The 20626-nt window shown below is 41.8% G+C and overlaps 1 protein-coding gene across 2 annotated transcripts in view; it reads left to right on the plus strand.

The window, feature by feature from the left end:
• The first annotated feature begins 2993 nt into the window (after positions 1-2993).
• The window catches only part of TAF12 (TATA-box binding protein associated factor 12), a 36854-nt gene continuing 19221 nt past the window's right edge, over positions 2994-20626 (plus strand). The window contains exons 1-3 of one of the 2 annotated variants that reach the window (XM_032302264.1): positions 2994-3111; positions 19284-19368; positions 20095-20346. In XM_032302264.1, the coding sequence (XP_032158155.1) occupies positions 19297-19368; positions 20095-20346 (324 nt within the window). In that variant the 5' untranslated portion in view covers positions 2994-3111; positions 19284-19296. The remainder of the gene's footprint in view (positions 3112-19283; positions 19369-20094; positions 20347-20626) is intronic. The other variant, XM_032302265.1, reaches the window with a different exon arrangement.

Genomic DNA, 20626 nt, shown 5'->3' on the forward strand with positions numbered 1-20626 from the left:
GGTCGTGATCTCACCTGCATTGGGCTCTCTGCTCAGTGGGAAGCCTTCTTCCCCCTCTCTCTCTGCCTGCCTCTCTGCCTACTTGTGGTCTCTCTGTCAAATGAATAAATAGAATCTTTTGAGAAAAAAGCATAATAGGCTATTTTATTATTGTGAAATTTTATTTTGTGTAACTGAGAATTTTAACTTCCTTGCTTTCTGCATTTTCTCTATAATTTTTAAAAAGATTTTAAGTAAAAAAATATATATATTTTAAGTAATCACTACACCTTATGTGTGGCTGGAACTCACAATCCTGAGATCAAAAGTCACATGCTGGGCGCCTGGGTGGCTCAGTGGGTTGAGCCGCTGCTTTCGGCTCGGGTCATGATCTCAGGGTCCTGGGATCGAGTCCCGCATCGGGTTCTCTGCTCAGCGGGGAGCCTGCTTCCTCCTCTCTCTCTCTGCCTGCCTCTCTGCCTACTTGTAATCTCTCTCTGTCAAATAAATAAATAAATCTTTAAAAAAAAAAAAAAAAAAAAAAAGTCACATGCTCTCCTGACTAAGCCAATCAGGCACCCCCCTACATTTCATTTTTTGAAGTCAGGTTTGGGGTACCTGGATGGCTCATTTGTTAAGCATCTGCCTTGGGCTCATGATCCCGGGGTCCTGGAATGGAGCCCATGAGGCCTTGATTTCCCTCTCCCACTCCCCCCTACCCCGCTGCTCATGTTCCTGTCCTCGCTGTCTCTATCTCGCTGTCAAATAAATAAATAAAATCTTAAAAAAAAAAAAAAGTCAGGTTTGTTGATATGTAATTTACACATAGTAAGTTCACCTTTTTTATTGCATCGTTCAACAAACTCATATAGACACGTATTCTGCTACCACAATCAGTCAAGTATCAAACATTTCTATCACCCCCAAAACTTCGTCTCCTTTTCTAGTCAACCGTTCTCCCTAGCCCCAATCCTAGTAGTCAGTGCTCTTCTCTGGCCCTGTAGTTTTGCTTTTTTCAAAATGCCATAAAAATAGATTTGCTCATATATACTTCATTTTTAATATAAAAACATGTGCTAATTTTTAAAAAACTGAGTAAGTACAAAAATGTGAGAATGTTTTCCCCCAACTCCTATTAACAGCTTAGTGTTTCTGTTACCAGACTGTTTCCTATGTACATACACAGATTATTTTTTGAAACAAAAAATACAGACTTTCAGGCATTTTACTTTCCTTAATGTATTTTAATGATACACAGAAGTACCTGAACTCTACAAAGTAGCTGCAAGAGAAGGGATTCACATAAATAGCTCTTACACTGTAACAGGATGCAGACTTGTAGTATAAACTGGAGGAAGGCCTAGATGGGGGTACTGTCAGCTGTTCTTGGGGGCTCTTCCTATAATCTACCACTCATCTCTTCAAAACAAATCATTATTTCACTCCTCTATTCAGCACTCCAATGTCTTTCCATTGTGCAATAAATAAGCCCCATGTCCTCACCATAGCCTACAAGGTCCAGCCTGAGCTGACCTCTGTCTGCCTCTCCAAACTCTTTACCTGCCACTCTCCCCACCTATTAAGTTCCAGCCACCTGGGCCATCCTGGTCATTTTGGACCTTGAATAAGATTTCCTAGCTCCAGACCCTCCATCACCCAGCTAAATAAACCTGGTATGTACCTATGTATGTATTTTATTTTGGCATTCTCTCTTCCTACATTTTTGTGTACTTTCTGGTGGTCTGTTTTCCCACTCCAGATTGTAAAGGATAGGGATATTTATTGTCTGTGGTATCTAATATTACATACGCAGCACCTAGCAAAAGGCTTCTCACACAAGGAGCACTCTGTTAAATAAATGGATGTATATTTAAACTGGTTTTAAAAAGAGGAATGGGGGGGGGCACGGGAGAGGGTGGTGTGCCAGATCCTTAGGAAAATGAAGTGAGCAGTAGCAGGGATATTAGGCTAAAGAAGCTGCTCAAAGCCCTAATGGTGAAGGGCCCTTGAATCTAAGAATTCGAATCTGGTGGCAGTGTAGATGGTGACTGGGAGGAGGACTGTTAAGATACAAAGACTAGGAGGGCACTGGGACCCCTGGCTGGCTTAGTCAAAGAGCATACGGCTCTTGATCTCAGAGTTGGGTTTGAGCCCCATGTCGGATGTACAGATTACAAAAAAAAAAAAAATTAATTTAAAAAACAAACAAACAAAAATGGTGGGAGACACCTCTTCCTGATCCCTACAGGCAGTTACTATGGCTCACTTTGGGCTGTCACAAGCCTTTGGACAATCCTGCCACATTGTTCAGGACTGGTTCTTACATGCCTATCACCAGGCATAGGGTAAAAAATAAAGTTATCTCAAAGCATCTGATGGAAAAACAAAAACCATCAGTTTAATAGTTACATACATGATACTATTAGGCTTTACAATTAGACTTCTGAGTCCAATTGAGATTGCACTTAATAGCTAAAACCTTACTTCATCTCTCACCGGTTTTTCTTTAAAAGATTAAATGATATATCGAAGTTCAGTGGCTTAGCAAAATTCCTGGATGATAGTAAATACTCAACTAATACTACTAGTTGCCAATCCACAGGTACAAATGGTCTCTCTTCTCTCCAGGTTCTCGTGTTGCCAACTCCCTTGATAGAGTTCAACAGAATTACCTACTGGGTGCTGCGGTCCCAGGTGGGTTTCTCCATTCCGTTATCAAGATAAAGGCACCAACTAAAAATGGCGACCTCTAAACCGTCCGAGGGCGTCAATTACCGGTAGTGCTAGCGATATATATGACAAGCGAAGACGGAAAGAAACAAGGGCAAAGCTCGTAACACCTGGGTAGAAGGCGAACGGCTCGCCCACGCTGCCAGTCAACCCCAAGCAAGAAAAAACACAACGGCCGGAGCTGAGCAACAGCCGGCAGTCTGACCACGTGTCAGAAGCCAGTCTGCGCCTGCGCAAGCCAGGCGCGCGCCCGCCGGCCGGAAGAGCCGCGCGTTTCCGGGTTGGAGGCGGGGAGCGGTGCCGGAAGTACTCGGGGAGGGCCGAGCAGTCGGACCGGCTGCTGAGACGAACGCTTCACTGGGGCAGTCTCCGCATATCATGGGGAGATAGACGCTGCTGCCTGTGAGTCTTGGGCCCTGGCAGTTGAGGAAGAAGAGCGGGAGGAGGGAGTCAGGACCCAGACCCACAGTGGGTCAGTGTTTGAAGAACTAGGTTGTGGAGGAGACCGGGTTGTGCGAGGAATCAGGCTGTTGGGACGGGACTGAGGGGAACGGGGCTCGGAGAAGACGCGGCTGTGGGGACCTGGGCTGTAGACGGGACTTAGGGAACGGGGACGGATGTGAGTTCTCCGGCACCTGAGGGAAAAGCGGTGTGAGAGGGACAGGATTGTGAAGACCCGTGCTCCTAAGAGGAGAGGGTCGGAGAGGAAAGGGGCGTGAAGACACGGGCTTCCGAAAGGTAAAAGCGGAGCTGTGAGGACTTGGGCTCCTAAGAGACAGAAGCGGGACAGTGAAGATCCAGGCTCCTAAGGAGTCAGAAAAAGGGTAGCGAAGACTTAGGTTCCTGAGGGGCAAGAGCACTCAGAGAACACTTGGGTTTGGAAGGAACAGCAGCGGGCAATGAAGACGGGCTTCTGTGGGGACGGGATCGGGGCTTGGAGACTCCGAAGTACCTGAGGGAACAGGGCTGTGAGGACCCGAGCTCGCCAAAGCGGAGAGTGTAAGGGGCCATGGCTGCGAGATCACACTCCAAGGGAAAGGGAGAGAGTTTGGAAAAGATCTAGTTATTTTTATTTTTTATTTTTTCTCACACACTCTGAGTCCAGAGTGGTAAAGGATGTATTCCGGGGAAGAAGACCCTTCCTTCGCGCTGCCTGCTTGGCTTTGGGCAGGCTTTTCTTGTGTCAGATACTTTATCTAGGAAAGCCCCATGCAAGCATCTTCGTTTTCTGCTTCATTCTTTCGAAGCTCTGATGTGAAGTCGAAGCCGTTTGAACCCAGTTATATACTTGATAAGTGCTTTAAATACCATTCCATTCAACCTTATTGAGCACAGATCTCTGCATCTCAAATCAAAGAATGTTGGAGATAGGAGGACTGGATGGCCCAGAAAGATAATCTTTTTTAAACTCCTGTTTTATATGCAAAGAGGCTAAGGTCCAAAGAGGGTATAGGATCACAGTGAGGTAATGATTGATTAGATCATAATTTTGATATAGTACCCTGCTGTGTCTAGCAAATAGGAGATACTTGGCAAGTAGCCTTGAAAACATGATTCTAGAATCTTTGCTTTAACCTCAAACTCAAGAAGGAAATTTTTTCCCAAATGTAGTACTTTATTTTGAGGCTTTTTACTGTATTGACATCAATACATTGAATGACACTTAACCAGGTAGGGAACCTTTAAACCAAGCCCCATCTCCCCCGCCCACCCCCCAAATTTAGGAAGCAGTTTTGAAAGTTGCAGATAAATAAGTTGTATCCTGTATTTTTATTATAGGCTTTTACTGGAGATGGCTGCTTTTGTTTTATTTTCTATTTATTATTTTTTTAAGATTTCTTATTTGAGAGAGACAGCGAGTACAAGCAGGGGAAGCAGCAGAGGGAGCTGGAGAAACAGGCTACCCGCTGAGCAGGGAGCCTGACTTCAGCTCTATCCCAGCACCCTGGGATCATGACCTGAGCCAAAGGCAGGTACTTTAACCAACTGAGTCCCCCTCCCCACCCACCCCTGCACCCCAGATGGCTGCTTTTCAAAAAGAATGTCAAGGATACTTGGACGAGTCACTTCCTTTCAATAATATCTTTTCCTGAAAAGACTAATCAGGCACTATCATAAGCACTTTCAAATATTAAATCATTTAATTATCACTTACAGCCCCATAAGTTAGATATTGAAATTGGTTCAGAATTGGTTCAGAGATTAAGTACCTTGCCTGAAAACATGGTACTAAACCCATGTTATGTGTTTGACTAACTTTGTTCTACTTTTCTTTTTTTTTTTTTTTTTAAAGATTTTATTTATTTGACAGAGATCACAAGTAGGCAGAGAGGCAGGCAGAGAGAGATGAGGAAGCAGGCTCCCTGCTGAGCAGAGAGCCTGACACGGGGCTTGATCCAGGACCCTGGGATCATGACCTGAGCCGAAGGCAAAGGCTTTAACCCACTGAGCCACCCAGGTGCCCCTGTTCTACTTTTCTAAGTGAATTCTTCTCCATGTATCAGTTTGCACATCAACAAAATAGAAATAACACACAAAACATATCATTGAATGAAAGTACCTCCCTCTCCCTTAAGACTTCTCTTTATGTGAAGTACTATAACTTGTTAGGATACTTATATAGTATAGTATTTGAGGAGAACTAAATTTTGGTGGTTTTTTATATATTTTTTAAGATTTTATTTATTTATTTGACAGAGAGACACAGCAAGAGAGGGAACACAAGCAGGGTGAGGGGGAGAGGGAAAAGCAGGCCTCCTGCCCGGCATAGAGCCCAGTGTGGGGCTCAATCCCAGGACGCTGGGGTCATGACGAGAGCCCAAGGCAGAGGCTTAATGACTGAGCCGCACAGGCGCCCCGTTTTTTCTATGTTTTAAATAAGAATAGATATTTAAGATAGGAAAATGGGACCTGAATCGAACTTTTCCTCACAATGGACTAGGATATATTTAATTTTAAATTTAGGAGGCCAAGAAAGACCAACTTGAAGAACAAGAACCTAAATAGTACTGACTTTAAATTAATTTTAACCTAAACTAAATCAGGGAAATTGGGCCAACTAGTTGAAACTATTATTTTTTCCCAAAGGGTCAGCTTATACTGTTTGAAAGTGCCTCTACTGTTTGTAAGTGATCAAAACTTACACCAAATTATTAAATAAAGCATGCCCATGCCACCATTTCAAAGTACCTGATGGTTTAATTAATGATAACTTAGTTCTGAGTTAATATCCTTGTCTACATTTGCAAAATGTATTTATTTCACTCATTTGTGGCTCTAGCATTGAGTTATAATAGTATTTCAAAGTACCTGATCAGAAAATCATTGTGTTAGAGCAAATACGAAAATAGAACATATTACTTTTGATCTGCAGTCTTCATGGAAAGCCCCCAAATACTTTGGAGACAATATACCAGCAGTGGTTAGAGTCTACTGTAAAACAGGTGTGCTGGATGCAGAAGACAAACTGAAATCAGTACATATGGACTTAATCTAAAATCTTACACTAATTCTTAGAGCTGAAAAGGACTTTAAAATCTGTCTGATCCTATTCTTTTTTTTTTTTTTTTTTAGAGATTTTATTTATTTATTTGACAAACAGAGATCACAAGTAGGCAGAGAGGCAGGCAGAGGGAGAGGGGAGGAACCAGGCTCCCTGCAGAGCAGAGAGCCCATGACCTGATCCGAAGGCAGAGGCTTTAACCCACTGAGCCACCCAGGCGCCCCCATGTTTTAATTTGTTAAGGTCTGTAGTCATAAAAATGGTTATAGGATGGCACCCCACATACTACAATGGGAAAACCTTTTATTTTTATTTTTTATTTTTTTAAACATTTTATTTTTTTATTTGACAGAGAGAGGGAACACAAGCAGGGGGAGTGGGAAAGGGAGAAGCAGGCTTCCTGCCGAGCAGGGAGCCCAATGTGGGCCTCGATCCCAGGACCCTAGGATCATGATCTGACCTGAAGGCAGACGCCTGACGACTGAGACACCCAGGTGCCCAGCCTTTTAGTTTTAATACAGTGGTTTTTGTAACTAAGATTTAGAAGAGGAGGGCATATATATTATATAATTTTAGCAAACATTTATTTGTACTTTCCATGTACCAGGCACTCTTCTGAGTGCTTTAGATTCATAAACTCAGTGTATTATCACAACAGTCCCATGAGATACACTATATGATTAACTCAATTTTTCAGGTGAGGAAATTGAGGCATAAAGAGATTAGATAACTTGCTCGGAGACTTAAGCTATTATTAAGTGGCAGAGTTGGTGCTTGAACTCAGACACTGCTACCAGAGTCCATGCCTTCAACTACTGCATTTTACTGCCTTTCTGTTAAGTCAAAACCACCTAAATAGCACCAAACTAGGCAAAAAAAACTAGTGGGAAAAAAATCCCACGTTTCTGTTGTTCTCGGGTCTTCTATGTAGAATGCAATTAATGATCTGTTTTTTTAGGCTGGGAAATATGAATTCATTTAGATACATATAGAAGCCAGTGAGAAGAGAAACAGGTACAAAACCCAGTCATTAGGTGGAAGTCATGTACCGTAGTGATAGGGCATTTATGGCATTAGTCTGGCAGTCCCCTTCACTCCAGTATTTTAAATAATTCCTAAACGTTTCAGAAATGAAAGGGTTTTAGAGACAATCTGGTCTTTTACTCCCCTATTCTGTTCCCCTAATAAAAAAAAAATCTTGGGGCACCTGGATGGCTCAGTGGGTTAAGCCTCTGCCTTCGGCTTAGGTGATGATCCCAGGATTGGGATCAAGCCCCACATCAGGCTCTCTGCTCAGTAGGGAGCCTGCTTCCTCCTCTCTCTCTCTCTGTCTACCTCTCTGCCTACTTGTGATCTCTATTTCTGTCAAATAAATAAAATCTTTAAAAAAAAAAATCTTGGTGGGTGGATCTGTGGGGTGGCTTGGCTGGCTCAGTCGGAAGAGCATGCAACTCTTTTTTTTTTTTTTTTTAAAGATTTTATTTTATTTATTTGACAGAGAGAGATCACAAGTAGGCAGAGAGGCAGAGAGAGAGAGAGGAGGAAGCAGGCTCCCTGCTGAGCAGAGAGCCCGATGCGGGACTCGATCCCAGGACCCCGAGATCATGACCTGAGCCGAAGGCAGCGGCTTAACCCACTGAGCCACCCAGGCGCCCCAGAGCATGCAACTCTTGATCTCGGGTTTGTAAGTTCAAGCCCCAACATAGGGTGTAGAGTATACTTAGAAAATCTTTTTTTTTTTTTTAAGATTTTATTTATTTATTTGACAGAGAGAAACACAGCAAGAGAGAGAACACAAGCAGGGAGAGTGGGAGAGGGAGAAGCAGGTTTCCTGCCAAGCAGGGAGCCTGATGTGGGGCTGGATCCCAGAACCCTGGGATCATGACCTGAGCCGAAGGCAGAGGCTTAACGACGGAGCCACCCAGGTGCCCCAGAAAGAAAATCTTTAGGAAAAAATAGTCTGTTAATGAAACAAATGTCTAAAAAACACCATGGTCTTATAACTACTACAAGGTATCCCCCCATATCCTAACCTTCTGAAAATCGGATACTCTTAGTACAGTAATAGGGTTGCAACTGGATTTCTGTTTGAGGTTCAAGCTGAAAAGGGAAAAGCAGTTAGGAGCTGTTATCCTAAGCCTATCAACAGGAGTTTAAATGTAACTGGTAAGGGGGAGGGAGGATAGGCTTGGTATTTAATTGAACTCCAGCCAAACAATCTTGTTTTGATAAAATTACTAAATAACTTTTACTGTAAATCACTGGGGCGTGGACTTATTTTGTAACTCCTGGCATGTGATTTCTACATAGTAGGTGCTAATAAGGGTTTACTCTTATAATTGTTCTCCCAAACTGTCTCACAGAAAATGCCCGTTTTGACACAGCAGTGTTTTCTATTTCTTGGCATTCCAAGTAAGTGAAAATTAGAAATTTGAGGAGCCCAAAGGCAACCAAGGTATATTATGTAATGGAATTCAGGTTATTTACAGTCACTTCATTCCATTGTGCTTGGTCAGCATCATCCACAATTGTACTTGGTGAAAGTTGTCAGTATACAAATAATTTGGATGTAGAGGCATTGACCATTTCAGAATGGTTGTGATGTTTTGTTTTTTAATTTACATACCAAAAAATCCACTCTTTTGGGAGTACAGTTCTGTGAGTTGTGACAAATGCATACTGTCGTATAAGCACCATAACACTGCTACCTCACAGTTCCACCACCCCCAGAGTTTGCTTCATGCTGTTCTGCGTTGTCCAGCCCTAGCACACTAAGCCACTGGCAGCCACTAACCTGTTTTCTCCACCCATATAGACTTGCCTTTTCCAGAGTGTCATTCATATAAATGGAATCATACAGTAAGTAGCCTTTTGAGTCTTGCCTCTCACTTAGCATACGCACTCGAGATTACCCATGTTGTTGCATGGATCAGTAATTGTTCCTTCCTACTGCTGAGTAGTATTCTATTATATGGATATATATTCTTAGTTTATCCACTCATCAGTTGAAGGGAATCTGGATTGTTTCCACTTTTTGGCAGTTAATAATGTTGCTATAACATTCATGTACCAATTTTTGTGTGAACATGTTTTCATTTCTTTAGGGTAAATAACTAGGGGTGGGATTGCCGGATCATATGATAAGTATATATTTAGCTTTGTAAGAAACTGCCAAACTGGGCTGCCTGGCTGGCTCAGTCAGTTAAGCGGCTGCCCTCAACTCATGTCATGATCCTGGGGTCATTGGATTGAGTCCTGAGTCAGACTCGCTGCTAAGCAGGGAGTCGGCTTCTACCTCCCCTCCTCTACCCAACTTGTGTGCTATCACTCACTCTCTCAAATAAATAATATCTCTAAAAAAAATTAAAAAAAAAATCCTGCTAAACTGTTTTCCACAGAGATTGCACCATTTTAAACATTCACACAGAAATGTATGACGGTTTCAGTTGCTCAACATCCTCTCCAGCACTGGTTGATTTTTTAAAAATTTTAATTATTCTAATAGTATTTAGTACTCATTTCCCTAATTGCATTTCCCAGATGACTAATGATACTGAGTATCTTTTCATGTGTTTATTTGTCATCTGTTTATCTTAGGTGAAAGATCTGTTCAGATTTTTTGCCCATTTTATAAATTGGTCTTTCTCTTATTGTTGAATTTTGAGAGTTCTTTATATATCCTGGATACAAGTTGTTTGTCAGATATGTGATTTGTAAATATTTTCTCTTAGTCTATGACTGAGAGAGCAGGAGTTTACATTTTGATTAAATCCACTTTTTTCTGGTAGAAAATCTACATTTTATTTTATTTTCTCTTTAAAATTTTATTTATTTGACAGAGAGAGACACTAAGAGAGGGAGCACAAGCAGGGGGAGTGGGAGAGGGAAAAGCAGGCTTCCCGCTGAGCAGGGAACCCGATGGGGGCTGGATCCCAGGACCCTAGGATCATGACCTGAGCCAAAGGCAGATATGTAAGGACTGAGCCACCCAAGCGCATACTTAATCAGTTTCTTTCTTTTGTGGATTGCACCTTTGGTGTTATATCTAAGATTCCTGCCCTGACCCAAAGTTACGAAGATTTTTTTCCCTACGCTTTCTTGTAAAAGTTCTATGGATTTACATTTTTTTTAAAGATTTTCTTTATTTGACAGAGAAATAGCAAGAGAAGGAACACAAGCAGGGGGGAATGGGAGAGAGAGAAGCAGGCTCCCCAGTGAGCAGGAGTCCAATGCAGGGCTCGATCCCAGGGCTCTGGGATCATGACCTGAGCTGAAGGCAGACGCTCAGTGACTGAGCCACCCAGGCACCCCTCTTCCTCGTTTTTTAAAAACATCTTTATTGAGATGCTATTCACATATCATACAATTCACCATTGTCAGATGTACAGTTCAGTGGCTTTTTTTTTGTACACTCATGCTTGTGCAGCCATCACCATAATCTAATTTCGATTATTATTTTTTTAACAGACTTTTTTTTTTTAAGATTTTATTTATTTATTTGACAGACAGAGATTTCAAGTAGGCAGAAAGGCAGGCAGAGAGAGAGAAGGAAGCAGGCTCCCTGCCAAGCAGTGAGCCCCATGCGGGGCTAGATCCCAGGACGCTGGGATCATGACCTGAGCCGAAGGCAGAGGCCCTAACCCACTGAGCCACCCAGGCGCCCCCTCACTTTTTTTTTTTTTTAAGCTTTTATTCATTTATTTGACAGAGACACAGCGAGAGAGGGAACACAAGCAAGAGGAGTGGGAGAGGGAGAAATAGGCTTCCCGCTGAACGTGGAGCCCAAAGTGGGACTTGATCCCAGGACACTGGGACCATGACCTGAGCCAAAGGCAGATGCTTAACTGGCTGAGCTACCCAGGCACCCCTAACTATATCACTTTTGATGGACATTTAGGTTGATAATCCTTATATGTATATTTCTATTTACATAGATGTCCAACTATAAATTGCTAAAGATTGAACTATGGGATCAAACCAACATATGCTTTTCTTTTTTCTTTCTTTTTCTTTATTTTTTTAGAGAGAGTATAGGCGTCAGTGGTGGGGGAGGGGCAGAGGAAGAATGAGAGTGAGAATCTTAAGCATGCTCTATGGGACATGGGACTTGATCTCATGTCCCTGAGATCATGACCTGAGCCAAAATCAAGAGCTGGATGCTCAACTGACTGAGCCACTGAGGTGCCCCAGTACATGCTTTTCTGATTTTGGTAGATACTGCCAAGTAGCCCTTTGTAGAGACCTAACTAATTTATATCCTCCACCCCACCCCCAAATCCAACAATGTGTGAAATGACTGTTTCTCTATAAAACTTTCAAATGGGCGCCTGGGTGGCTTAGTGGGTTAAGCCTCTGCCTTCGGTTCAGATCATGATCTCAGGATCCTGGGATCAAGCCTGGCATTGGGCTCTCTGCTCAGTGTGGAGCCTGTTTCCTCCCTTCCCCATCCACCCACCCCCCTGCTGCCTCTCCGCCTACTTGTGATCTCTCTCTGTCAAATAAGCAAATAAAATCTTTAAAAAAAAATAATAAAACTTTGAAACAGTACTTAAAAAACTTTTTCATCATTGCCAAAGGAGTAATAAATAGTTTCAGTTTGCATTTTTATTATGAATGAAAATAAGGATCATTTCATTACTTTTTTTTTTTAAAACGTTTTATTTATTTATTTGACAGAGATCACAAGTAGGCAGAAAGGCAGGCAGAGAGAGACAGAGGAGGAAGCAGGCTCCCTGCTACGCAGAGAGCCCGATGCGGGGCTCAATCCCAGGACCCTGGGATCATGACCTGAGCCGAAGGCAGAGGCTTTAACCCACTGAGCCACTCAGGTGCCCCATCATTACTTTTTTTTTTTTAAGGATCATTCCATTACTTTAAGAGCTATTTGCAGTCATTTTTTTGTTGTTTTTTGCTATTTTTCTTTTGGGTTGTTGGGTGTATATTGATGTGTAGGTATTTTTTATATGTAAAAGAAATTAGTTTTTTGTCTTTGATACATATTGTATGTATTTTTGCTAGTTTGTCTTTTGTCCTTTAACTTTATTATGTTTTTTGTCATGCAGACATTTTCATTTTTATTTAAAAATTTATTTTTTTTTTCAGATTTTTTATTTATATGTGATTGAACACGTCAGTCTTTTATGGCTCCTGAGCTTTGTGTCATCTTTAGAAGGCTTCTCTTTTCTTTTCTTTTAAAATGTATTTATTTATCTTAGAGAGAGAAAGAGACCAAGCAAGCATGAATAGGTTGGAGGGGGGCAGAAGGAGAGGGAGAAAAAGAAACCCAAGCAGACTCTGATTGGAACCTGATGTGAGATTTGATCCTACAACCTGGAACTCACGACCTGAACCAGAATCAAGAGTCAGATGCGGGCACCTGGGTGGCTCAGTGGGTTAAGCCGCTGCCTTCGGCTCGGGTCATGATCTCAGGGTCCTGGGATCGAGTCCCGCATCGGGCTCTCTGCTCGGCGGGGAGCCTGCTTCCTCCTCTCCTCTCTCTGCCTGCCTCTCTGCCTACTTGTGATCTCTCTCTGTCAAATAAATAAGTAAATAAATAATCTTTAAAAAAAAAAAAAAAAAAAAGAGTCAGATGCTTAACTGACTGAGCCATCCAGGTGCCGCAAAAGTGTTTTTCACTCATGACTGAGAATAAATTTTTTTTAATTTTTAAAAATTGAGATAATCGTAGATTTATGTGTAGTTACAAGAAATAATGCTTTGCTCAGTTTTCCCCAATGGTACATTTTGCAAAACTGTTGTCTGTTATGATAACCAGGATATTCACATTGATGTAATCTGTTAGTCTTACTCAGATTTACCCAGTTTTACTTGTGTCCATTTACTTGTGTTCAGTTATGGATGTATGTGGATTAAGTCCTATACAACTTAGTCAGTTTTATAGGTCCTTTTATCCATCATCACAGTCAAGACAGTGAACTATTCCATCACAAAAGTCCCTCATTTTGCCCTTTTATAACCACATCTGATTCCCTGCCACCCTGTCCCTGATAACCTCACTAATCTGCCCTCTATTCCTAAAATTTTATCATTTCAAAGATGTTCTATAAATGTACTCTTTTTTAAAAAAAAGGGGGATTTTATTTATTTGAGAGAGAGAGTGAATAAGAGAGAGAACACAGGAGGTGGGGAGAGGTGACACAGTGCTTGATTCCAGGATACTGAGATCATGACCTGAGCTGAAGGCTTAACGACTTAACCGACTAAGCCACCCAGGAGCCCCAGACATACTCTTTTTGTAATCTTTTGTTCAGCATAATTCTCTGGAGGTTCATTCAAGTTGTATGTATCAAGTTTTTTTCTTTTTATTGATAAGTAATTTTCCATGATATGGATATACCACAGTTTGTTTAATCATTCACTTCTTAAGAGACATCTGAGCTGATTACAGTTGAGTATTACAAATAAAGCTACTATGATATTCATGTGCAGGTTTTGGTGTGAATGTCAGTTTTCATTTCTCTAGGATAAATGCCTAGGACTTGAATTGTTGGGTCATATAATAGTTGCATGTTGAGATTTTTTTTTCCTGAGTCAGATTTATTGAGGTATAATTTGCATGCAATAAAATGTGCACATTTTAGGTAGACAGTTTGATGAGTTTTGATAAATGCATGCATCTGGGTAAGCATCACCCCACTCAGGATAGAGCGTGTTTACATACATACAAACTTTCCCTATCCACAGCACAAACTTCCCCCACGCCCCAAACTTCTCTGCCCCATCTACGTTTTTTTTTTTTGGTGGGTTTTTGTTTTTTTTTTTTTGACAGATAGAGATCACAAGTAGGCAGAGAGGCAGGCAGAGAGAGGAGGATGCATGCTCCCCGCCAAGCAGAGAGCTACATGTGGGGCTGGATCCCAGGACCCTGAGATCATGACCTGAGCTGAAGGCAGAGGCTTTAACCCACTGAGCCACCCAGGTACCCCTAGAGATTAGTTTTTAGATCATTAGACATTAGGATTTCATATAAATCATACATTGTGTATTCTTTTGGAACTGACTTTTTTTTTTTTTACTTAAATATTTTAAGTTATCCCTATTGTTACGTATCAGTGATTTGTTACCTCCCCCCCCCCCACCTTTTTTTTTTGTTTTTTAAAGTGAGCTCCACACCCAACATGGGCCTGAACTCATAACCCTGATTTTAAAATTGCAGGCTCTGGTCACCTGGGTGGCTCAGTGGGTTAAAGCCTCTGCCTTTGGCTCGGGTCATGATCTCGGCATCCTGGATCAAGCCCCGCATCAGGCTTTCTGCGCAATGGAGAGCCTGCTTCCTCCTCTCTCTCTCTCTCTGCCTGCCTCTCTGCCTACTTGTGATCTCTGTCAAATAAATAGATAAAATATTTAAAGAAAAATAAAATTGCAGGCTCTTTGGGACACCTGGGTGGCTCAGTCAGTTAAGCTTCTGACTTGATTTTGGCTCAAGTAATGATCTTGGGGTGTGGTGGGATCAAGCCCTGTGTCCAGCCCATGTTCAGTGCAGTCCACTTGTCCCTCTCCCTCTGCTCCTCCTCCTCCCCCATGTACGCATTTTCAAGCGCTCTCTCTCGCGCGCGCTCTCTCTCTCTCTCTCTTTCCTAGATTTATTTATTTGACAGAGACATAGCAAGAAAGGGAACATGGGCAGGGGGAGTGGAAGAGGGAGAGGCAAGCTTCCTGCTGAGCAGGGAGCCCAGTGTGGGGCTCCATTCCAGGATCCTGGGATCCTGACCTGAGCCAAAGGCAGATGCTTACCAGACTGAGCTCAGGTGCCCCTTGATACAGTACTATTAACTGAATTCAGATCACAGTTTTTCCATTTTGTCTTTATGTCTTTTTAGGCTCTTCTATGACAGTACATGAGTAGATTTTTTTTTAAAGAAACTGCAAACTGTTTTGCAAAGTGGCTATACTGTTTCCTTTCCTAGTGGCAGTGTACTAGTGACCCAGTTTCTCTTCATCCTCGTCAGCATTTGGTAATATCGTCGTTTTTTATTTTACTCATAGGTGTGTGGTATTATCTCATTGCAGGTTTAATTTGCCTTTTTTTTTTTATGACTAATGATATTGAACATCTTCATGTGCTTTATTTGCCATCTGTATATCCTCTTTGGTGAAATGTCTGGTTGTGTCTTCATTTTGTGATTGAATTAGTTAAAAAAAAAAAAGTTGAGTTTTGAGAGTTCTTTATAATTTTAGATACTAGTCTCGTTTTTTTTTTTAAAGATTTTATTTTATTTATTTGACAGAGAGAGAGACAGCGAGAGAGTGAACACAAGTAGGGGGAGTGAGAGAGGGAGAAGCAGGCTTCCAGTAGAGCAGGGAGCCTGATGTGGGGCTCTATCACAGGACCTTGGGATCATGACCTGAGCCGATGAAGGCAGACATCCGACTGAGCCATGCAGGCACCCCTAGATACTAGTCTTTTGTTGGATATGTAGTTTGTAAATATTTTCTCCTACTCTGTAGCTTGTCTTTTCATCCTTTTCACATGGAACTTTCACAGAAGAAATTTATTTTAATTTGATGAGGGCCAATTTATCAGTATTTCCTTTTACTGATTGTGCATTTGGTGCCAAGTCTTAAGAATTCTGCCTAGTAGAGCCCAACGCTTTTCCTCTGTTTTTGTTTTTTTTTTTTTTTTTTAATATTTTATATATTAACAGAGAGAGAGATCACAAGTAGGCTGAGAGGCAGGCAGAGAGAGAGGGGGAAGCAGGCTCCCCTCTGAGCAGAGAGCCTGATGTGGGGCTCGATCCCAGGACCCTGAGACCATGACCTGAGCTGAAGGCAGAGGCTTTAACCCACTGAGCCACCCAGGTGCCCTTTCCTCTGTTTTTTTTTTTTTCTAAAAGTTTTATAGTTCTACATTTTACATTAAAGACTGTGATCCAGGGGCGCTGGGGTAGCTCAGTTGTTAAGCATCTGCCTTTGCCTCAGATCATGATCCCAGAGTCCTGGGATTGAGCCCCACATGGGGCTTCCTGCTTGGTGGGGGACCTGCTTCTCCTTCTCTCTGTTGCTCCCTTGCTTGTGTTTCTTATCTCGCTGTGTCTCTCTCTGTCAAAAAAATAAATAAAATCTTTAAAAAAAAACTGTGATCCATTTTGAGTTAGGTTTTGTACAAAGTGAGAGGTTTAGATTTCAGAATATTTTTTTAAATCTCCTACATTCTAGTATATTATTTTATATTTAAGGTTTAAATATTTGATCCATCTGAAATAGAGGAGTGCAGGGGCACCTGGGGGGCTCAGTCAGTTAAGTATCTGTCTTCAGCTCAGGACATGATCCCAGGGTCCTGGGATCAAGCCCTGTGTCGGGCTCCTTGTTCAGCAGAATGCCTGCTTCTCCTTCTCCCTCTTCCATTCCTCCGGCTTGTGCTCTCTGGCTTTCTCTCTCTGTGTTGAATAAATAAAATCTGGGGCGCCTGGATGGCTCAGTGGGTTAAGCCTCTGCCTTCGGCTCAGGTCATGATCCCAGGGTCCTGGGATCGAGCCCCACATCGGGCTCTCTGCTCGGCGGGGAGCCTGCTTCCCCCTCTCTCTGCCTTCCTCTCTGCCTACTTGTGATCTCGGTCTGTCAAATAAATAAATAAAATCTTAAAAAAAAACAATCTTCCAAAAAAATGAAATAGAGGAGTGTATAAAGGGAGGGATATAGGGCGCCTGGGTGGCTCAGTGGGTTAAGCCGCTGCCTTCGGCTCAGGTCATGATCTCAGGGTCCTGGGGTCGAGTCCCGCATTGGGTTCTCTGCTCCGCGGGGAGCCTGCTTCCTCCTCTCTCTCTCTCTCTGCCTGCCTCTCTGCCTACTTGTGATCTCTCTGTGTCAAATGAATAAATAAAATCTTAAAAAAAAAAAAAGGGAGGGATATATATGTGTGTGTGTGTGTATATATATATGTGTATATATATATACATATATATATATATATATATCTCCTCTCATTCCAGGTAGATCACATATTTAAATTTTAAACATGAAACCCGATTCAATTATCTGCCTTTTCCCTATTGATAAATGCTATGAACATTAGCATATAGGTTTGCCTGGGAGCACAAGTTTTCATTTTTATGCAGGAGATTTGATTTATTGTCCTTAATTGTGGTATAATTTATATACAGTAAAATGTACAGATCTTAAATATTCAGTGTGATGAATTTGACATTGTATAAACCCATGTAATCATCACCCATATGAATATGGTGTTTTATTTATTTTTTTCCAAAGATTTTATTTATTTGACAGAGAGAGAGAGAGAGATCACAAGTAGGCAGAGAGGCAGGCAGAGAGAGAGGAGGAAGCGGGCTCCCCGCTAAGCAGAGATCCTGATGCGAGGCTCCATCCCAGGACCCTGAGATCATGACCTGAGCTGAAAGCAGAGGCATCAACCCCCTGAGCCATCCAGGCGCCCCTGATTATCGTGTTTTAAATCCAACCAAATAAAGGTACAGTTTAGGAAACTAAGGGCAGTGTCTGGTAATGAGTGGTTATCATATGCTTTCTTTTGTTTTGTTTTAATGGAAGAGTAGTTCGCTTTCCCAGAATTATTGAAAATGCAGAAGTATTGTTTGTTTCTCAACAAAACAGTAAAGTACAGTCTAGTTTCTGAGGGAGAAACTTTGATTTTTCTTACAATGTACAGATTCCCCTTATTTCATTAGTAGCCATTGGAACTATTCCTTAAGGCTAATTCCTAATTTGATAAATGATTATCCATATTTGGTGCTGTGTAGATAGGCTATATTTTTGTCTACAGGTCTTATTAGAGAAATTCCCATTATACAGAAACCTCTGTTACAAAAAGAGTCTTCTGCTTATTTTGAGCAATACTCAGTCCTATTTGGGAAGTCCCCTGTAGGTTGTGGGAATGTTATTTGAAAGGTATAATGTTCAGTATGGTGAACATACTGATAATCTTTAATAAGGCTCTTTCTTAACTCGCTGTGGGGGAATAGTTTGGTTTTATAACATTACAGAACTATTACCATGTCAACAATTTTTCCCTATCCTGATTCTTCCATTGATGACATTTGTGGGTAAGGGAAAGGGAGGCAAATGGTTAAAAAACAAGTGATCCTGATGCTCTGCTGTCCCCTCAGCTGCCTCTTGGCCAACAAGTTTCTCTTGGTCACTTAACCAGTAAGTAGCTAGTTGCTTTAACTTATTTATTTTTAAAGTTTTTGTTTCAAGATTTTATTTATCCATTTGATAGAGAGAGACAGTGAGAGGGAACCCAAGCAGCGGGTGTGGAAGAGAGAGAAGCAGGCTTCCTGCTGAGCAGGGAGCCCGGTGCAGGACTCTATCCCGGGACCCTGGGATCTTCTCTCGAGCCGAAGCCAGATGCGTAATGACTGAGCCACCCAGGATCCCCTTATTTTTAAACATTTTATTTATTTATTTATTTGAGAGAGAGGGAGAGGAGGAGCACAAGTTGGTTTTATATATAGTATAATGCACAGGAGAGGCAGAGGGAAAGGGAGAGGGAGAAGCAGACTCTCCACTGAGCAGGGAGCCTGATGCGGGGCTTGATCAAGGGCCCTGGGATTGTTACCCAAGCCAAAGGCAGACGCTTAACAGACTGAGCCACCCAGGCGCCCCATTCGCTGCTTTTATTAAGGGCAGACCAGGAAAGGTCATTTCTCATATTAGAGAGTTAGACAGTTTGTTGTGGAGGAACGCAGCAATACGGGGCCAGAGTTGACAGGTGCAGATGCTCATTTAGGTTGCTAAGCTTCACCAAGTTCTGAAAACCACTGTTGTGATTCCTGCAGGTTCATTTCACAGTTTTGGCCAGTGAAGTTTTCATATGCTGCTGGCTTACCCTACCAATAGAACATTGTTTTATTGGAAGAGAAGCTACATTACTATAATTGTCATTAATTAATTTTAGAGGTTGTGTATGAAAGAGATGGAGATGTTTTCCTCAGTGTGCAGTATGAATAAGGAGACAAGAATAAGGATGTTGTTTCTCCACATCCGGTTTGCTTGGATCCTGGTCAGTGAAGATGTGCCAGGCCATGCAGCCAAAGTGCTGTGGCAAGGGTGGTGGTTGATGCCAGTTGTTTATTTACAGGTAGCTTTTGAAAATGGCTGCCTCTCATTTCACCGGGCTCACAGCCGTTGCTGATGTAATTAAAGATCTAGACACTCAGATAGCTGTAAGTAAGCTCGTTGAGGCCACTGTTGGTGGAACTTGGTAAATGTGCTTCTGATGTCGATGACACCAAAGCTGCTGTCCACAGAGTCTACCTCATGGCTTTAAAATTTAGGCATCTTGACTACTCTGGGTTTGGGACTCTGCATGTACTTAAAGATTGTTAACACTCAAAAAATTTGCTCTTGATGACAAAGAACAGCTTACTTTTAACAGTTCCTAAAAACGGTGTTTTTTAGACATAGACCTGACATAGATGTAAGCATGTTTTGAAGTGCCAAAAGGAACTAATCTGTTTTCTTAAGTTTTGTGACTGGGTTTTAAGTGTGTGATTGTGCCATGATTTGTTTGAATATAACATAATTTGCTGTTCAGAAATAAGGCATGTAGTACTTAACCAAATATTCTATTTTTACAAAGTCTTCAAAAATGTCTTACTCATTCTAGTCTATTTTTGTACATAAGATTTACCATTTCATTTACTTTCTTCCTTATTTAATTTTGTGGACTATTTCATTTAGCTTTTGGAGACAAGATGGTTTCTAAATTTGAGGTGAGAGCAGTGAACATTCTTCATTCCCTCCATTTTTAATGTGTAGGTGTGAATGTTCACTATCCCAGATATCCTGAAGACCCTGCAAGTCTGACAGACCTTATACAATTTTACTTTCAAACCTTATCCTTTATTAAAGATGTTTCTGGAGCTAGTTCTCTTGTTTTCCTTCTACAGCTGATTGGCCTTGGTCCTCACAGCTCCAAAAAGAAACAGGACCTCGATAAGCTCTATGAGCTGAAGTCCAAAGCTCGACAGATTATGAACCAGTTTGGCCCCTCAGCCCTAATCAACCTCTCCAATTTCTCATCCATAAAACCGGAACCAGCCAGCACCCCTCCACAAGGCTCCATGGCCAATAGCACCACAGTGGTAAAGATACCAGGCACTCCTGGGACAGGAGGGCGTCTCAGCCCTGAAAACAATCAGGTATCATCTCTTACTTTTTGCTCTCCCTAGGCATCTCTTACGTTATTTGAACCAGTAATGCTTTGAGAGATGTCTATCTCAGATGCTGCCTCTTCCTCTCAGCTGAAAAAGAGTCTTTTCCCTCCTTTGGACTTCTAAAGTTCCTTATCAGATTATCATGTACAATGTTTATCAATGTTTACTCTGTGGTATTTATGTGTGTGTGTGTATATGTACATACATTCATACACACTAACACATGTTGCCTATGACAGGTTTTTATATATGTATATATAAAAAT

This window comes from Mustela erminea, chromosome 10 (genome assembly GCF_009829155.1).
Source record: "Mustela erminea isolate mMusErm1 chromosome 10, mMusErm1.Pri, whole genome shotgun sequence".
NCBI lineage: Eukaryota > Metazoa > Chordata > Mammalia > Carnivora > Mustelidae > Mustela > Mustela erminea.